The sequence below is a fragment of the Ostrinia furnacalis genome, unplaced genomic scaffold (genome assembly GCF_004193835.3).
Source record: "Ostrinia furnacalis isolate ACB-3 unplaced genomic scaffold, ASM419383v2 OfSCF1420, whole genome shotgun sequence".
NCBI classification, from domain to species: domain Eukaryota; kingdom Metazoa; phylum Arthropoda; class Insecta; order Lepidoptera; family Crambidae; genus Ostrinia; species Ostrinia furnacalis.
Window position 1 is genome coordinate 1 of NW_021131659.1, and position 17,519 is coordinate 17,519.

A 17,519-nucleotide genomic window follows, 5' to 3' on the forward strand; every position below is an offset into this window, starting at 1 on the left:
CCATGAACATCACACAAGGACAAAAAAGGTATACAGAAAAATCCCTAAAACGACCCTGCAAGGATTCGAATCTTCTTAAATACTCACTCTTTATAGTAGGCACGACGTAATAGTTGTTGTGCGCGGACGCATCGCTCTGAAGACTCATGCCCAGTCGCCTGACTCGAAGCACTTCCGCGAATACGAACCCCATGAACCTGGACATAAGGTACAAATTCGATTAACAACAAATTAAGCAACAGTCGTGACAGTTAAAATGTGGTTTTCGCTAGATAAAGGCTGCCAACGCTGGAGAAACGGGATTTCAGCGAACATTTTTTCTAAAATTCTTAATTCCATTAAAAAACAATATACAACGTTCAGATTAAATAAGATACAATAAGTTTTTTCTTCTTCGAAATAGAGATCAGAATCACTGGATGACATTTGTGTGTCAGTTTTCAAGATTATTTCACTGTTTTGTACAATAAAACAATCACTGAACCAGTCACCACTTTTCTGAAGCACTATTTCTCATAAACATCCACGATTTCATTCACGTAAAATCTGAAATATGTCACATAATAATGCCTCTGAACTGTCAAATAGTTTCAAAATTTTATACTACCGTTTTGTCGGCGTGATTAATATACATACCTCCACAAAATTACAGCTCTCTAGTGCCAGTAGTTTCTAAGTAAACCCTCGGATAGACAGACAGACATATCGAAACTATAAGGGTTCCTTGTCAGGACTACGGAACCCTAAAAACGTTTCTGTTTGTAACATCTCGCTCGCTCAGTTATTTGTTGCTCTATTCCGTTATTATTATTAACCTTATGGGACGAAATGAATGATAGTATTCAATCTAGTACAGCAGGCCGCTACCAATCGATCAACATGGAAAGCATTGGGGGAGGCCTATGTTCAGCAGTGGACGTCCTATGGCTGAAATGATAATGATGATGATGAATCTAAAGCCTGGTCCGTGAGCACGTAGAATCCCGTCCAATGACCCCAAGCTGCCCATCCTTATCGCTCGCGCGTAATTATGTTGCTGTCGCGCTCGCACACTCACTGCGGGCGCCCGTCGCACAGTCGCGACAGCAATATAATTACGCGCGAGCGATAAGGATGGGTAGCTTGGGGTCATTGGACGGGATTCTACGTGCTCACGAACCAGGCTTTAGTACAAGTTACCTCCTCACAAGGCGTCCGCGTCGTGGCGACAACCGGACGTCCGCGTCCGGTACGTGCTCCACGGACACCCGGACTTCCCCGGACCGGGTGTACACGGGAAACGCAGGGATCTGGAGACTGAGAACAAAGATTTTTAATTTGTCAGTATTATAATTAGTCTCTTCTCGAGAGCTCGACTTTCATTCGTTACACATCGAGCGGTTTCGCACTACGTCTGAACGGTTTGATCCGAACCCATGAAAATATTTATTTATTCTTTCATGCCATATAGTTGGTACATAAGGCCACAGAATAATAATAAGTACTACGTACAGAAGTTTTACTTCACGAAGGTATTTAAAAAAATGTATGCTCAATGTCATTAACAATATCGTGTAATTTAGCCTGTCTCAAGAGTCAAGCACCATTTTGTTGACAAACGTCAGTGATCGGCACTGCGCCGAAGCTATAGGGCTGACTTCGATAAAATGATGTGACGTGAGGTGCCAAACTGCGGAAAATGGCGAAGGAAATACATGATTTGATTTAGCATGAATTATCATGAATAATATTAACTACTTATTTACCTCTCAGTGTCTTGAGGCAACTTAAAAAAGTACATTTTGTGTTTTTATTATTATTTAGGCAGTTCAATATATTCTTCTTTTCTTCCATCATACACAAGTATACGCGTGCGTGAGTCAATGTTCGCTCGTATGTGAGGCCTTGTCGAATAGTATCCTGTAGGTGGGCCATCGTGCGTGTTTTGTTTTCGATGTAAACTCGCGGAGATGAACAGGCCTGATAAGGCGAACTTAAAGCCACTGGATTTTCTCTGTCAGTTAACCTTATACCTAACTAAGGTCCGGAGTAGTCGTAGTACCGACGTTATTTGAACATAGGCGGTACGAAGTTCGCCGGGTCAGCTATATACTTACTCTTCTGGTTCATCCCTCGCCATAAGTATCCCTATAGCCTGGCTAGCGTTTTGCGGCGCGTGCAGTCTTCTTCCCCTCGTGTTGTATCGTTCAGGAAGCGCGCACCATAGCTTTGACACTATGGCGTACAGCATGTTGCGTTTGGTTCCTGAAATAATACGGTAAAATTAATATTCTTGACTAAGATGGTAAAACATTTTTACAAAATGTTTTTGTAGAGTACAGGGTTTTGTTCCAACCCTGTAGAAAGAAAGAAAGAAAGAAAAATATTTATTTGACAACAACAATAGTAGAAAATAGATAAATTCTTATCATTTAGATCACAAACATCAAAAAGGAGAAAGAAAAAAGGAGAAAATAATAATAAAGTTGTCAAAAAGGTTACTCACTCAGTAACGTCTTGGCCCGTTGACCAAGACACTGATTTTCAGTGGGCGCCTTTTTGTACGTAGGGGCATTCAATTATACAAAATAAACAACAACAAAAAATTGCATTAAACAATTATAAATTAAAATTAGTCAAAATAAAAAGAAATCAAAAAAATAAAAAATTGGAGTAAAAAAAAATTACATAATAATACTAATAAAAATAACAATCATCATCAACACAAAAATAAAATACAATTTACAATTAAAAATAAAATACTGTAGAGTACAGTATGGGCCAAAAATGTTTTCAAATCGCAAGGCTTGATTTCTCGAAAACAGTTCAGGACAAGGACGCGTGATAACTGTGCATTATTTCATGATTTTCTAGTCGACATAAAACGACATCATGTTTTTTGTGTATAATATGCTGCAGATATACAGGGTGTTACTTTGCATTCTTGCCATATTTACAGAGGTTATTATATTACTGATACTGAACACAAATCCGTAAAAAAATAATGCCCGAATTTTTTTTTTTAATCTTGAGTATTTTATTTTATCGACAACCTGTTAAACACACCACTAATTATCGTAACGCATGCACATCACTTGTTGGCGATGGCGATGGAGACTTTTTTACTTTTTATTGTATTTTTAAATATCTATTGCAATCTATTGTCTTTAAAATGTCTTTTTGACACTTGTAAATAACTGAGAAATCCATCAATCACAAATCACGTTATAAATAATACAAAAAATGACTGAAGTGTATTCAAATAACGAATAATTTAATCAAAATGGTGCTTGGAGTGTCTGCAAGACGTCTTAGACGAAATGCTTGATGACGTACCCTTAGCGTTACACTAAATGCTCTACTACCAGCAGGATGGTGCTCCCCCACAATAAGGACGTCAAGTGTGCGAATAATACGTTTGGTGAACAGTGGATTGGACGAGGGGTCGAGTAGCTTAGCCACCATGATCCTCGGACCTGACACCAATGGATGACTTGAATCGACTGGTATGCGCAGAAGAGATAAACAGTGTAAACGCGTTACATGAAAGGATTGTTTTAGTGAAACTGTGATACAAAACGTTTATGTGTTGCGAAAACTAAAGCGAAAAACCTACGCTTCGCCGTGCTAGACTGTGCCTTCATCAGAACGGAGGACACTTTGAACACTTGCTTCGCAGTACGTAAACTTTGTAAGTAGGAACTTATAAATAAATAATTAATTGTGAATAAGGTGATTTCATTTCATACTTAATTTATTAATTTGTAAAAATAGGGTACAATGTTGTAAATTAATTGAAACCCTATTAATTATTACGTATTTTTGACGGTCCTAAGCCCGTAAAGTAGAAAGGAAAATCTGAAATCAACTGAAGAGTATTTTAAAATAGTTATTATGACTGGATAAAAAGGCTGGTACCCAAAGCCATAAAATTAAGAACTAGGCCACGCCCACTAGGTTTATTCCACTTGCACCTGTAGAACGTGCGAGACAAAATTGGTTTATTCCAATTTGTACTGAAAAACCAAATTTACTAAAATCTTAGTGTACTTTCTTTATGGGAGTCTCTTGTTTATCTTAAATAATAGGTATTGTTACCTACTTTTATCTCTGTGAATATGGCAAGAATGCAAAGTAACACGGTGTATAAATAAATAAGAATTTATGTTCGTTAGTCTGATTAAAACTCGAGAACGGCTGGGCCGATTGAGCTGATTTTGGTGTTAAAATGTTTGTCGTAGTCCGGTGTAGGTCTAAACGGTAAGCAAATAAGGAAAGATTTGCTTATTTATTGCCTTTAAGGCGGAACAGAGTTCGCCGGGTCAGCTACTCAATAATAAAAAGGACGAACTTCAGTAAAAAATACACAATACCAAGTACCTTTTTTGGCTTCGTTCTTGTTCTTCGCAGGTTTCTTCTCAGCAGCGGGATCTATTTCCGAGTCACTCGTATCCACCACAGGCTGGCAATCCGTGAACGCAGACGCCGTCTAGGGACAAACAGACATACAGGGTGGCATTACAATAATAATCCTACTTCCTACTAATATTATAAATGCGAAAGTTTGGATGTCATGATGTCTGGATGTTTGGATGTCTGGATGTTTGTTACTCTTTCACGCAAAAACTACTGAACGGATTTTGTTGAAACAGTATTACTGTTTATTACCCAGATTAACATATAGGCTATAATGTATGACGATCTGTGACATATTAAATTTCACGCGAGTGAAACTGCGGGCAAAAGCTAGTGTAACAATATGACTTTATCGTAATTATTTTTAATCGTAATATTTTTGGAAAAACATGCACTTTAAAATTTAATACGCGGGCGCCATAATGTCTATTACTATTAAGCGTTGCAATTGACTGTTGTGGAAATATTTAATACATTTTTCTTCTTTTTCTACTTTTGTTTACTGGGAATCAAACCTCATTAAGAGCGTTTACGCCGTTTGGCGCAAAAACAGTACTTTTTCAACTCGTTACAATCATTAACCAGTAATACTACAAATATGTTATAGGCATAAATAGTTAGACAATTTTGTCGTCTAAATAATTAATTGAGAAAATGTTGCGATTAGTTTAACATTTAAGAATTCTATCCAGATAAGTCCACACAGGTTTTGTAAATTTCCACTTTAGCGTCAGTTTACAAGCTGAAATTTTTATAAAAACACTGTGAAAACGATTTAACAAACATATATATCCTATAGCATAGATCCTTGGGCAAATAGTTATCTGAGAAATTTTTTAGATTTAAGCATTTTACACTAAGAAATCACAAATTAAAAGAACGTGAAATACGCAAAAATCAAAGTGATTTTTTCACCAATATTCTTCCTTTATTCAACACAAAAATAGCTTAATATAATAGAAGAATATCTTATCTAAAATATTTACTTTGAAATTTAAAATAATTCATTGTAATTTTTTTTCTATGAGTATTTGAAAACTACTATAAATCGCCGCGCACGAATCGTTCAAATTCAGTCTAACTTAAGCGGTTTAGATTTTTCATACAAAAGGATTTTCCCGGTAATTCCTGTTCTTGTGGTAGTTTCGGGAATTCCTTTCTTAGTGCACCTCTACGGTACCTAAGCTACGTTCCTTATAAATTTCAAGTGCCTACGTTTTGCCGTTTAGGCTGTGCGTGGGTATGTCAGTGAGTCAGTCATACAAAAGGAATTCCCCGATAATTCCAGTTCCCGTGGGAATTTTGCAATATCCGGTTGTAACTAAGCTTTAAGTTTACTAAGGTACCTGCATGCCAAATTTTAAGCGTCTAACTTACGCGGTTTAGATTTTTTCATACAAATTTTTTTTCTCGCTAACTCCCGTTCCCGTGAGAATTTTGCAATATCCTGTTGTAACTAAGCTTTAAATTTACTAAGGTACCTGCATGCCAAATTTCAAGCGTCTATCTTACGTGGCTTAGATTTTTTTATACAAATGTTTTTTCTCGCTAATTCCCGTTCCCGTAGGAATTTTGCAATATCCTGTTATAACTAAGCTTTAAGTTTACTAAGGTACCTGCATGCCAAATTTCAAGCGTCTAACTTAAGCGGTTTAGATTTTTCATACAAAAGGATTTTCCCGCTAATGCCCGTTCCCGTGGGAATTCCTAAGTATCCTATAACCTGCCCAGGAGTATGAAGAATAATTGTACCAAGTTTCGTTAAAATCCGTCGAGTAGTTTTTGTTTCTATAAGGAACATACAGACAGACAGACAGACAGACAGACAGACAGACAGACAGACAAAATTTTTTCTGATTGCATTTTTGGCATCAGTATCGATCACTAATCACCCCCTGATAGTTATTTTGAAAATATATTTCATGTACAGAATTGACCTCTCTACAGATTTATTATAAGTATAGATTATGGAGTCGGTGTTGGAAGATTTGAAGATTTTATAGTTTCCTTGAGCTGTCACTTGACAGCCTGGCATACTTTTACGATGGTGGATCAAAGTATTTTGGTTTGACTATAGAGCGCGAGAACACGCACACAGTCATAATTATTTTAGTGTGAATAAAACTAGCATCGAAATTACCTAAACTTGACATGCCACGCTAGACGTAAACGCTCTTAAGAAGTAAAGTGAATATTGAATAAATCAAGACAAGACGTATTCCCTTGCAAGACGCCAGCGGATCTGAAGCGGGTTGTTTACACGAAAACCTGCTTGGCACTCGATTCGCGTCTATTTCTAAAGATTTAACTACACCAAAGACAGGTCATGCGACCTGTCATCGGCCTATAATCGCGCCAGCGACAGCGATCTGCCCCCCTAGACAAAACGGACTTTTTGATCGAATCGAAAATCGAATCCGTCAAAACTCCATACAAAAAAGGGGCATTTCGACCACTTTTCGACTGGTTTGCGATTATAATTTGCACTTTGTCTAGACCCACTGCACGCGTTGGTGTGGTTGAAGCCTTAATGTTTTTACAAATTACTTCATTACACTTAAGAATACAATATTACACCAGATTTCTAAACTAAAATCCATTAAACTACCCTCCACGGAATCAGACAGTTTCACAAGGTAATCAATATCATGATGTCAGTCGTATGACACATGTCAATCGAAGTCCGGCAACGTGACATCATGATACATCGTGGTAGCTAGCAAGGCGGACTTAGAACAGCCCTGCCACCAACCAAACCGAACAGAAAATTTGCCCCCACTGGGAATCGACCCCGAGGCCGCTGGGTCTGAGATAGATGATCTTACCACTAGACTATAGAGCAGCGGTTCCCAAACTTGTTTTGTCTACTGCCCACTTTGAGAATAAATTCTTTTTAGCGCCCCCCATTTGTAGTCGAGAGTCGAGTGCTCAGTCGGTGTCTAAAAGTCCTCCTAGTAAATGACGTCTCCCAAGCCTCTACACAACGCCCGATTTTTTTTCTGGGTCTCTTACCGCCCCCCTTTAAGCCTGCAGCGCCCACAAGGGGGCGTTATCGCCCACTTTGGGAAAGACTGCTATAGAGCAAGGCTGGCCCAATAGATTTTTCAGATGAGCATTAAACTGTGGTGACGCCGTGTCACAGCATTTTGAAAATCAAAGAAAAACCAAAACTATACTAAATTCATAATTCCATTTATACCAGCCTTGCCAAAGAGGATCAAAATTAAGACTATACTCACCCGTTTGAAGTAGTACTGCCTTCGTTTAGTAGTTCCAGGACGAGCGTCACCGTTGTCTGTTAACTCACCCAACAGTGGGTTTGGGGCTTCCAAGTCAGCTGCTTTGAAGTTCTCCTTGCCTGAAATTGTGGACAATATTATCCTCAGCGTGAAATTCTGTGTTTTTGAGGAAGCTGTATCTTAAAATTATGGTCAACTAGCTGTGCCCGCGACTTCGTGCGCTTGAAAATGGTTTGAATAATATTTCCCGTTTTTGCAACATTTTTCTTTACTGCTCCGCCCCTGTTGGCTGTAGGGTGATGTTATATAGCCTAAAGCCTTCCTCGATAAATGGGCTATCCAACACAAAAAGATATTTACAAATCAGACCAGTAGTTCCAGAACTAATCTCTGGAGAATAGCTCGAGCGTGACAGAAGTTCACTCTTATATAAGTAAAAGCATTAATAAAAATCAAACGTGGTCGCGCCAAGCAAAGGGCTCAAAAGATAAGGAGACATGTAAAGTGCCCCATAAGGGCTACCTTTTCTTTTTTTATTATTTTCTATTGACGTTCATAAGTGCCACTTGTGGTCTAAACTGAATAAATATTTTTGATTTTGATTTTCAAACTTGGAGGCGCACTGTGGCAGACGAGGCGAAGAAGATCGGCAAGACTTGGAGCGAGATCAAACGCGAAGCTCAAGACCGAACGCGATGGAGGACTGTTGTGGACGACCTCTGCCCCATCTATAGTCTGGTCTGTGAGCACGTAGAATTTTGTCCAATGACCCCAAGCTACCCATCCTTATCGCTCGCGCGTAATTATGTTGCTGTCGCGCTCGCACACTCACTGCGGGCGCCCGTCGCACAGTCGCGACAGCAATATAATTACGCGCGAGCGATAAGGATGGGTAGCTTGGGGTCATTGGACAAAATTCTACGTGCTCACAGACCGGGCTTTAGGGGACATAGGACTATAATTCAAGTAAGTCATTAATAAAAATAAATAATTAAACATTACCTATGGGCATTAGCTGGTTGTCCAGTTCCCCGGACTTGTGTAGAATGCGGCACGCTTGAAGCGCCACCATACGGCGCGCTAGCACTCGGCTCGGCATCGGGTGGCCCTTGAGGATACACAGAAGTATATTTATGTAATTTATTTAATAGGACATCTACCAAGACATACACTAAAAATAATATTTAGAAAAAAAATAAAGAAAGAAACATTTATTACGATGAACATCACTTATACATGACAGAGAACGTATACAGAAAAAAAGACAGAAATAGCACATAAATATTACAAGGAAATAAAAAGTGAACTGAGCAGTGCCAGGCCTGTTCATCTCCGCGAGTTTACATCGAAAACAAAACACGCACGATGGCCCACCTACAGGATACTATTGGACAAGGCCTCACATACGAGCGAACATTGACTCACGCACGCGTATTCTTGTGTATGATGGAAGAAAATAAAGAAAATGGTGTACTAAATACTGTGCAGTATTTAACTGCCTAAATAATANTACTGTTGACCAGTGTAATAATAAGCCATAATGCGTAGCATTCCACGCATAAGAATAATATTTTTACATGATTCATTCAAATGAATACATACATAAAATTGACTTCATGGTTGATTACAACATTCCCGATTTCAGGGGTTTAATCTATTTCGTAATATAAGCTAGTAACTAAAGTAAATTGGCACGTGCTTTTATTATAGTCTCTTCGCCAAATAGAAGTCGACTTTATTTAATTTGGGTACAGACCTAAATTAGTCTTTATCCAAATGATAAAGAGAGCTTGAGTTATTAGTTATTTCATTCTGATACTCGCCTTAAATGATTGAAAATAAATAAAATCAATTTCACACAAAATATTTTTGAAGAGCTTCTAACTGCTTTAGTATCTTTAAATCATTCAGTGTTTATTTAATGTATGTAACACAAAATTATATTTACTAACTACAAATTTAAAAATATTATAAATGATTTTATACAAATGCCTTACGGCCCTATTTTTGTATATTATCTTCGTTGTCAATTAAGTGATATTGTAAATCATTGAAACATATCACTTGAGCACATTATTCCTTAAAAAAGTATTTTAATTAAGTACTCATCTCCTCAGCTGGGTTTTGTAAATATTTTTATAAGATTGTATTGTAAATACCGCACACAGACCCTTGTCTAAGAATGATAGGTACTACGTTATTAAAGGTGCAAGTGTGCTAAGTTGGATAATCTATTAAATATTACTGAATACAAGGGGGAAGTTGCAGTCCCAATTTGAGAATGGCGAAATCGAATTATTTCCAATGCACACGGGTCTCTTAAGACATTTTTCAACATACTTGTGAGGAAAACTATGATAAAAACAGTTCTTTCAGAGTCACTTTACTAACAAATGTGTTGAAAAATATAAAATGCTATTGTTTTTCGTTACATAATTCTATTAAAATATAGGTAAATAAGGTATAGCTATATTCCTGATCGTTATATTTAAAAAATCAGTTATAAGACGTCTCTGACCTATTAGTATAGTAAAATTTATTTTATTTTTAAAATTATAGCGTCTATGTATCTTTTTAGAAAAAATGGATAAGTTATAAATGATATTATATTGGAATTAATATACTTCAAAATATATTATGAATCCAGTGTCTTTTAAATCTATATTACTTTACTATATTCAATCGATATACATATAAACACATAAAAGAGAATGGAAATAGTACTAGTATTTATTGAAATTATAATAACAACCCCACTACAGCAGATAATATAATGTATTTTAATCAGTGAGTATACATAATATATTATAAATATAATTCTTGTGGTTGTTACCTGTTACTAATGGTTGTTAAGTCATTTCGACTGCTTTTATACGTCGTCTTTACATATTTCCTGTTACTCTATCGGCTTATAGGATAAGTGTCGTGCAGTTGAGAAGCGCAAAGCCAATTTTATGAGAGTTGATTAAGATAGAGCATATCTTTAATGAGATCGTTGTAAGGACTGTTTCAGTAGCTTAGTTTCCCTGTAACGACGAGCTCGTCAGTATTAGAGTAAATGTTACTATTTGAGACTTAAAGCCGTTATAGACTGGCGCGTTTACACCGCGTATTAGGTCGTTTTTGCAATCTTCTTCCTAACGTAACCCGCATAAAGCCTAAAATTATCTTCAATGATGTCAAACTAATTAATTAATTGGAATCACATTCGCATTGTCTGTTACAGATATAATATTATTTACCTTAAACGAACTATATTTTAATATTCAGTTACTGTAACAAGAGCTTCATAATACAAGACTGAAGACGTAGTTTTGAATGATTAGGAATTCAGAGAACATTTTCTTTACAATGCGCATTTTTCGCGAATTGCTTCTGATTCTTCAGAAAATCTACGATTCTATGGAAATTAGAACAGTTTTAGGGTTACATATTTTTTTTTTTTTTTTTAAAAGATTATTAGCAATTTGTATTGCCCAAATTACTAATAGTCCCGTTAGCCCCTCGTGGTAAGCTAAATAAGCTTGTGTTACGAGTGGGCTCACCACAATAGTCGAGCGGCGGTGGGATTCGAACCCGCGTTCCTCGTATCTCGAGTCGGCCACTCCGACCCCTTCACCGTTCGGCTATCGTGGCTAAAGCTAAAAATTTAACCATTATCTATACGACTATACGCCAACGCAGTTTATAACGGCCTTTAGAACATTTTATGCTGGACGCGACAGGGCCTCGGTTCTCCAGCTGTCCACCACGTCTGATGTAACCTAAAGTGATTTCAAGTGAGAATAGTTTTGTCTGTAAGTCTTTTCTACATCCTTTTCTATGTCATTTAATGTTAGTGTTAAAATGAATGTGCTCCTCTAAATGTGATTTGAGACTGTCACTGATTTTAAAAAATATGAAGGCAGAGTCTTAGGGACCTTCTAATAAAACGGCAGTGAGACCTTCTCAAAATAAGTTACGAAAAAAATGCTGAAAATAAAATTGACAGTCTCAAATCAACATTTAGAAGATTATTTCTAGAGATAACATATGTAATTAAGGACGTACATTAGTCATGACTCGGATGTAAATGTGAAAGTAGGACCCTATCCTCGATGTCTCTCTAGTTTGACAGAAAACTGCATATGACGCCAAGTACTGGTGTCTAGAACTCTATAGCAATATAACAGATTCAATGTACGATTGCCTTGATCTGGAATAAAATTAGTTATTGTGGAATTAGGAAGTTTTCAGTACTCTTCACTTAGCTCACTTTATTGTGCACCTTTAAGGTTATTGATGCTGAAAATTAAATTATTATTAATTAAGTCCCGAACTAAATTGCTTAATTATGTTAATAACGTCTTCCCTGTCTAGCTGGTACTATCTTATTCCTTCAAAGTTTAGAAAGTAAGTTAATTCTATTGAATAGTCTTTATTTCTACCACATCATGAGACACTTATGAAATTATATTAACTACGCTTTGAAAGTCTCTTATGAATTATAATAAGAATATAAAATACGTAATGATCAATGTTAAAACTCTTTGAACTACCTCTTCACACAAATTCTAAATATTAAATAATAATTACGATGTTGTTGAATGTTATATTTATAAGAAAAACCAGCATTCTATCCCAATTAAGTATTATTTATTTAATATCACAATACGTACAAATATTCTCCATTAATATTACATTTACACCATAGTATTCACCCAATAACNATGATAATTCATGCTAAATCATGTATTTCCTCCACCATTTTCCGCAGTTTGGCACCTCACGTCACATCATTTTACCGAAGTGAGCCCAACAGCTTCGGCGCAGTGCCAATCACTGACGTTTGTCAACAAAATGGTGCTTGACTCTTGAGACAGGCTAAATTGCACCATATTGTTAATGACATTGAGCATACATTTTTTAATACTTTTGCGAAGTAAAACTTCTGTACGTAGTACTTATTATTATTCTGTGGCAGTGCTATCCTGTCGCAACAGCGATGCCCATCGCAATGAGACTCCACTCAGCATTTATGAGGTCGTCTGTCCACCTTGTATTAGTCTACGTACTCACCACGATGTTATACTTCACAGGACAATTCAGAGGCAGCCTGAGGGTGCAAATGAAGGCTTTCCCAGTAGGCAATTGGACCTCTTCTGTCTAAAGCCTGGTCTGTGAGCACGTAGAATTTCGTCCAAAGACCCCAAGCTACCCATCCTTATCGCTCGCGCGTATTTATGTTGCTGTCGCGCTCGCACACTCACTGCTGCCACCCGTCGCACAGTCGCGACAGCAATATAATTACGCGCGAGCGATAAGGATGGGTAGCTTGGGGTCATTGGACGAAATTCTAGCTGCTCGGCGACCGGACATTAGTCGCGATATAGTCTAAGTACTCACCACGATGTTATACTTGACAGGACAGTTGAGAGGCAGCCTGAGGGTGCAAATGAAGGCCCTCCCGGTTGGCAGTGTGACCTCCTCCGTCCACCACTGAGGTGCGAGACGAGTGAAGGTGTCTGACGGTAGCTTGCCGCAGTACCTATGGGTGATATTTAAATTATAGGTGTGTCAGATGGATGTAATCTAAGTGTGGAAAGATTATTCTACATTATGTAATACTAGTGGCCGTCCGCAACTTCGTACGCGTGGATCCCGTTTTACCCTATCAGGGGTGGAGTTTCGTAAAATCCTTTCTTAGCGGATGCCTACGTCATAACATCTACCTGCATGCCAAATTTCAGCCCGATCCGTCCAGTGGTTTGGGCTGTGCGTTGATAGATCACTATGTCAGTCAGTGACTCTTCTTTGAGTTAAGGCTCCCACAGACCAAACGCGGGTCAGAAGCAGTGCAGCTCAGTTGCAGCGCGGCTGAAGCACACTGAAAGCAGCGCAGTTTCAAAGCAGTTGCAACGCGGGCGGTTGTCAAAAAATTAAATATTCGAAAACCGCTTTCAACGCGCTGCTACCGCCCTGCGTCCGGTGTGTCATGCTAATATGGCCGCCATAGTAATACAACAGCTCGGGCCCGCGTTCGCGCCGCTTCTGTCCCGCCGTTCTAATTTGGTGTGACATACTTCAAAGAGTTTCTTGTATTACAACTTGCGTGGGCCTGCATTCAAACTGCGCTGCTACTGCCCTGCGTTTGGTCTGCCCAAGGCTTTATTGTATATTGAGATACATGAGGCCTGGTTCTAACAATAAAGTTAGCGGAATTGAGCAACAAAGAACTGAACGAGCGAGATGTCATTAGCAGCAACACTGTGATAAAAAGAGATGCGAGATAATGACGAATGCGGTGTGACAAGTGTGAGTGATTTAGTAAAAGTTGGGGATATAACATAGGTAGGTGTGAATCATGGGCTTGAGATTGTGTGTAACAAAAGTGTGTGACAAGGTATATACTGTGTAACACAGGTGAGCTATGACTTCTTCAATTTAATATGATATTATATCTGTTTCTGTCAATTACTTTTTCGTTCTACTATTATTAACAACGGAATCCATGGCAATATCAATTTAGTTTCTAAAACTCACCTATTTATCAACGCGATCGCCGAATTCAAATCAACACTAGCAATATCATCAACAGTCTTCTTACTATCATTTTCTAGCTTACTATCACTGTCGTTTTTAGCACTATCACTTATATTTACGACACACGGACACTCAACACTGACGCTCGTTTTCATATTACTACATCTATTGCAGAATAAATTATCCGTTCTTAAACTATCTTTTATATTTTCACACACCTTACTATCTTTTCCCGGACTATCATTTTCGTTTTCACAGTTCGAACAAATAATTTGAGTATCACAACCGTCTGTTTTCACTTTGGCATTTTCGCTTATTTTCAAATCGCTCAGTTTTTCCACACTACTATCAATTTCATTTTCACTTGAAACGTTAGTCCGTTGCACGCTTTCTATCGCCCTCATCAGACTATCATTCCCGTTTTCACATGTTTTAGCCTCTTTATGACTATCTTCTCTGTTTTCATTCTTTTTTTTATTTTCAAAGGGTTTTTCTTTGCCATTTTGTGTGGAGTTTTTAGTATCTTTGTTTTTATCACTATTATTGGCTTCGATGGTGATATTATCTTTGGATGTTGCTTCTTGGGGTGTATAAGGTTTGATAGCCAGGTTGAAAACATCGGCATGGTCTTCCTCGCTCTGAGGAGGTTCATCTTGAACGCCGCACCCGCATTTTCTGCTTATGATCTGGAAAAGACAAATGAATATTATTTTTGTGTTGTCAAAATTGATATTTTTTTGCCAAATCTTATTAATATAGGAATTAGAAAGAAACGCACTTGGATGCGGGCAATGTAGGATCGGTCGTTGTTTTTCCAGGACTTTGCGAGCCTTACTACGATTCAAATCATTCACGATTGGTAAAGCTCGCTTTAATCATCGTAAAAAACCGTTGTTGAACAAAGGCCTCCCCCAACAATTTTCATATTAGCCGGTTGGTAGAAACCTGCATCAAGCACTGTCCTGCAATCTTTATGAGGTCTGTCCACCTTGTAGATGGACGTCTCACGCTGCACTTGCCGGTACGTGACCTCCACTCCAGAACCTTGCTACCCCATCGGCCGTTAGTTCTGCGAGTAATGTGACCTGCTCACTTTAGCTTGCTAATCTGTCGGGCTATGTTCTACCTATACAGGGTGTCCCAAAATCAGCACGTCACACTGACACTGGAGGTAGCCGAGTCTAAGACGCATCGAAAGCTTAATATGTCCATAAAAAAGTTTCATAAGTTTTAAGATATGACCAATTTTATTTATTCATTTCCATAGAAAAGTATGATGAGTTTTGAAATATGACTCATATTAGTTATTTTTAAAAATGAACTTAATATTATAAGAAAAACCAGCATTCTATCCCAATTAAGTATTATTTATTTAATATCACAATACGTACAAATATTCTCCATTAATATTACATTTACACCATAGTATTCACCCAATAAAATTTACCAAGAACCTTAAAGACACTACCATAGTTTTCTACAACTACCCAATTACATAAAAATATTAACACAGCTACTTACAGTGCGACCGTCCTCGTCGAGCGCTCACCCAAGAATGACTCGATTCGCCATCTTGTCCCTTCCAACTCGATTGGCCACTTCCGGTGTTGCCAGTTAAAACCGACCAAAACTAACACTACACATTTAGAATTATTCATTTTAAATCACAATTATTCATTTTAAATCAATAAAACCTAACATTCGACCATCCTGACNTATTTAACTCGAGGGTTGCTCTCAACTCGAATATCATGTTGTAGGATAACTGAAAAAAATAACTCTTGCTGTAACCATATAAAACAAAAATATATTGTAACTTATACAAATCTGTACTAACTTGCCGAATATCTCTCAAAGGACTGTTAAATTAATAATGACTAATTATAAAAAGATGCTGCATTGATATTTTATGAAATTCAAAGAGTATGCTGTATTTTTTCTATTTAGGTACGTTATAAAGTACATATAATTGTAGGTCCTTCTTGATTAAATTGGTATTAAAATCATGCCAGAAAACAAATTATTCCTTGAAGTATTAAAATATAAGAGTTTCATGTAAGTAACTTAATTTTTAAACTAAATTCTGTTATTTAGAAATACCTTAATAGTTTTTTTATGAGCTTCTCGAAGCAATGTATAATTTATTTGTGGAATAGTTTGATGAAAACAATGTAGTTTAACAGGTTTGATTTATCAGTGCGGTTAAAATGCTTCTTTGGTGTCACCTCAGATCATAGTGATCTGAGGGTGTCACACACTAAGTATTTAATTAAATAATCATTTTCACGTTTGTTAAGTACTAGTTATACACGACACTATAAATGCAAGCGTTTGCATCAATGGCTGTGGAAAATGTATTTAACAAATGGACTCTATCAAATATTACCTAGAATCAGTTTTCTTCAAATCGAACTGTCTCAGAGCATGCATCCTTCAATATAAGGCTATGCATAGATTAAGAATTCAAATAAAAATATACTAATTCGTTATTTCACGTAAATTCTATAATGCATATTTAATAGAGTATTTTACTATATTCAGATATTTTAGTGATATTATTGGGTTAGTAGTGAAATTATCGAAAACTATATTTTTTGTATCATCAAATAGAAAATTATTTAATTATATTTTGTAACTATCCAATCAGTTATTAATTAGTGTAATAGTTTGTAGTATGTTTATTTGAGTAGCTCAAACTGAGGTGTAAGTTAAAGGTCTCCTCAGTGCTTACAGTAGCCAGTTGATGTGTTACGTACTGTTGTTGTTGATATTTGTTCCCCATCGATTGTTGTTCCCTTCACAATAAAGTTGTCATTGTAAAGTTACGATGGTTTTGTATTTTACCCTGTTCTGTTAAACTTTCTTTTGTTTTTAAAAAGAGATGTGTTTACAGGAGGATGATTTTGGAATTAATACTTGGGCATATTCAAATAGCCTCTTTTTTATCATCTTAAAATGTTGTATGTTATCGTTCACAAATGTAAGACTTCCTTTCAATGTGTAATCATTATTTATGACATGTGACGTATAAATAAATATTTGCAATGTGATCACATTGTTGCCGCAGTTCCATGCGTAGGCGCAGATGTCATCGGTCCTAATCTTAATTCAAATATTACAACATTACGGCTTGGCAACCATGACAGGCTGCAAGTAATATACTTTTAAAGACAGGCATATGAGCCGCCATAGACTATAGCTTAGTTTTGTATGTAGAGATAAACGAGAACGTTCGTATTCAGATTATTTATAGCTTTGTCTAAGCTATTATGACGACTGTATCAAATATATCACAGTTCGAAACTATTCTTAGATATTGCAGTAGATACATAAAGTGTAGGGTGTAAGAGGAAAACAAAAGCA

General features: G+C 37.1%; 1 protein-coding gene across 1 annotated transcript; it reads right to left on the minus strand.

Moving 5' to 3' along the window:
- Nucleotides 1-87: 87 nt before the first annotated feature.
- LOC114352706 (endoribonuclease Dcr-1-like) lies at nucleotides 88-15,909 on the minus strand (the record flags this gene model as incomplete). The annotated part of the gene is made up of 9 exons (XM_028304382.1): nucleotides 15,856-15,909; nucleotides 14,157-14,842; nucleotides 13,020-13,161; nucleotides 8,637-8,742; nucleotides 7,635-7,753; nucleotides 4,360-4,468; nucleotides 2,097-2,244; nucleotides 1,180-1,296; nucleotides 88-197 (listed from the first exon to the last, which is right to left on the minus strand). Coding segments are annotated over exons 1-9 (1,591 nt in total), but the record flags the coding sequence as incomplete, so codon positions are not given.
- Nucleotides 15,910-17,519: the final 1,610 nt, after the last annotated feature.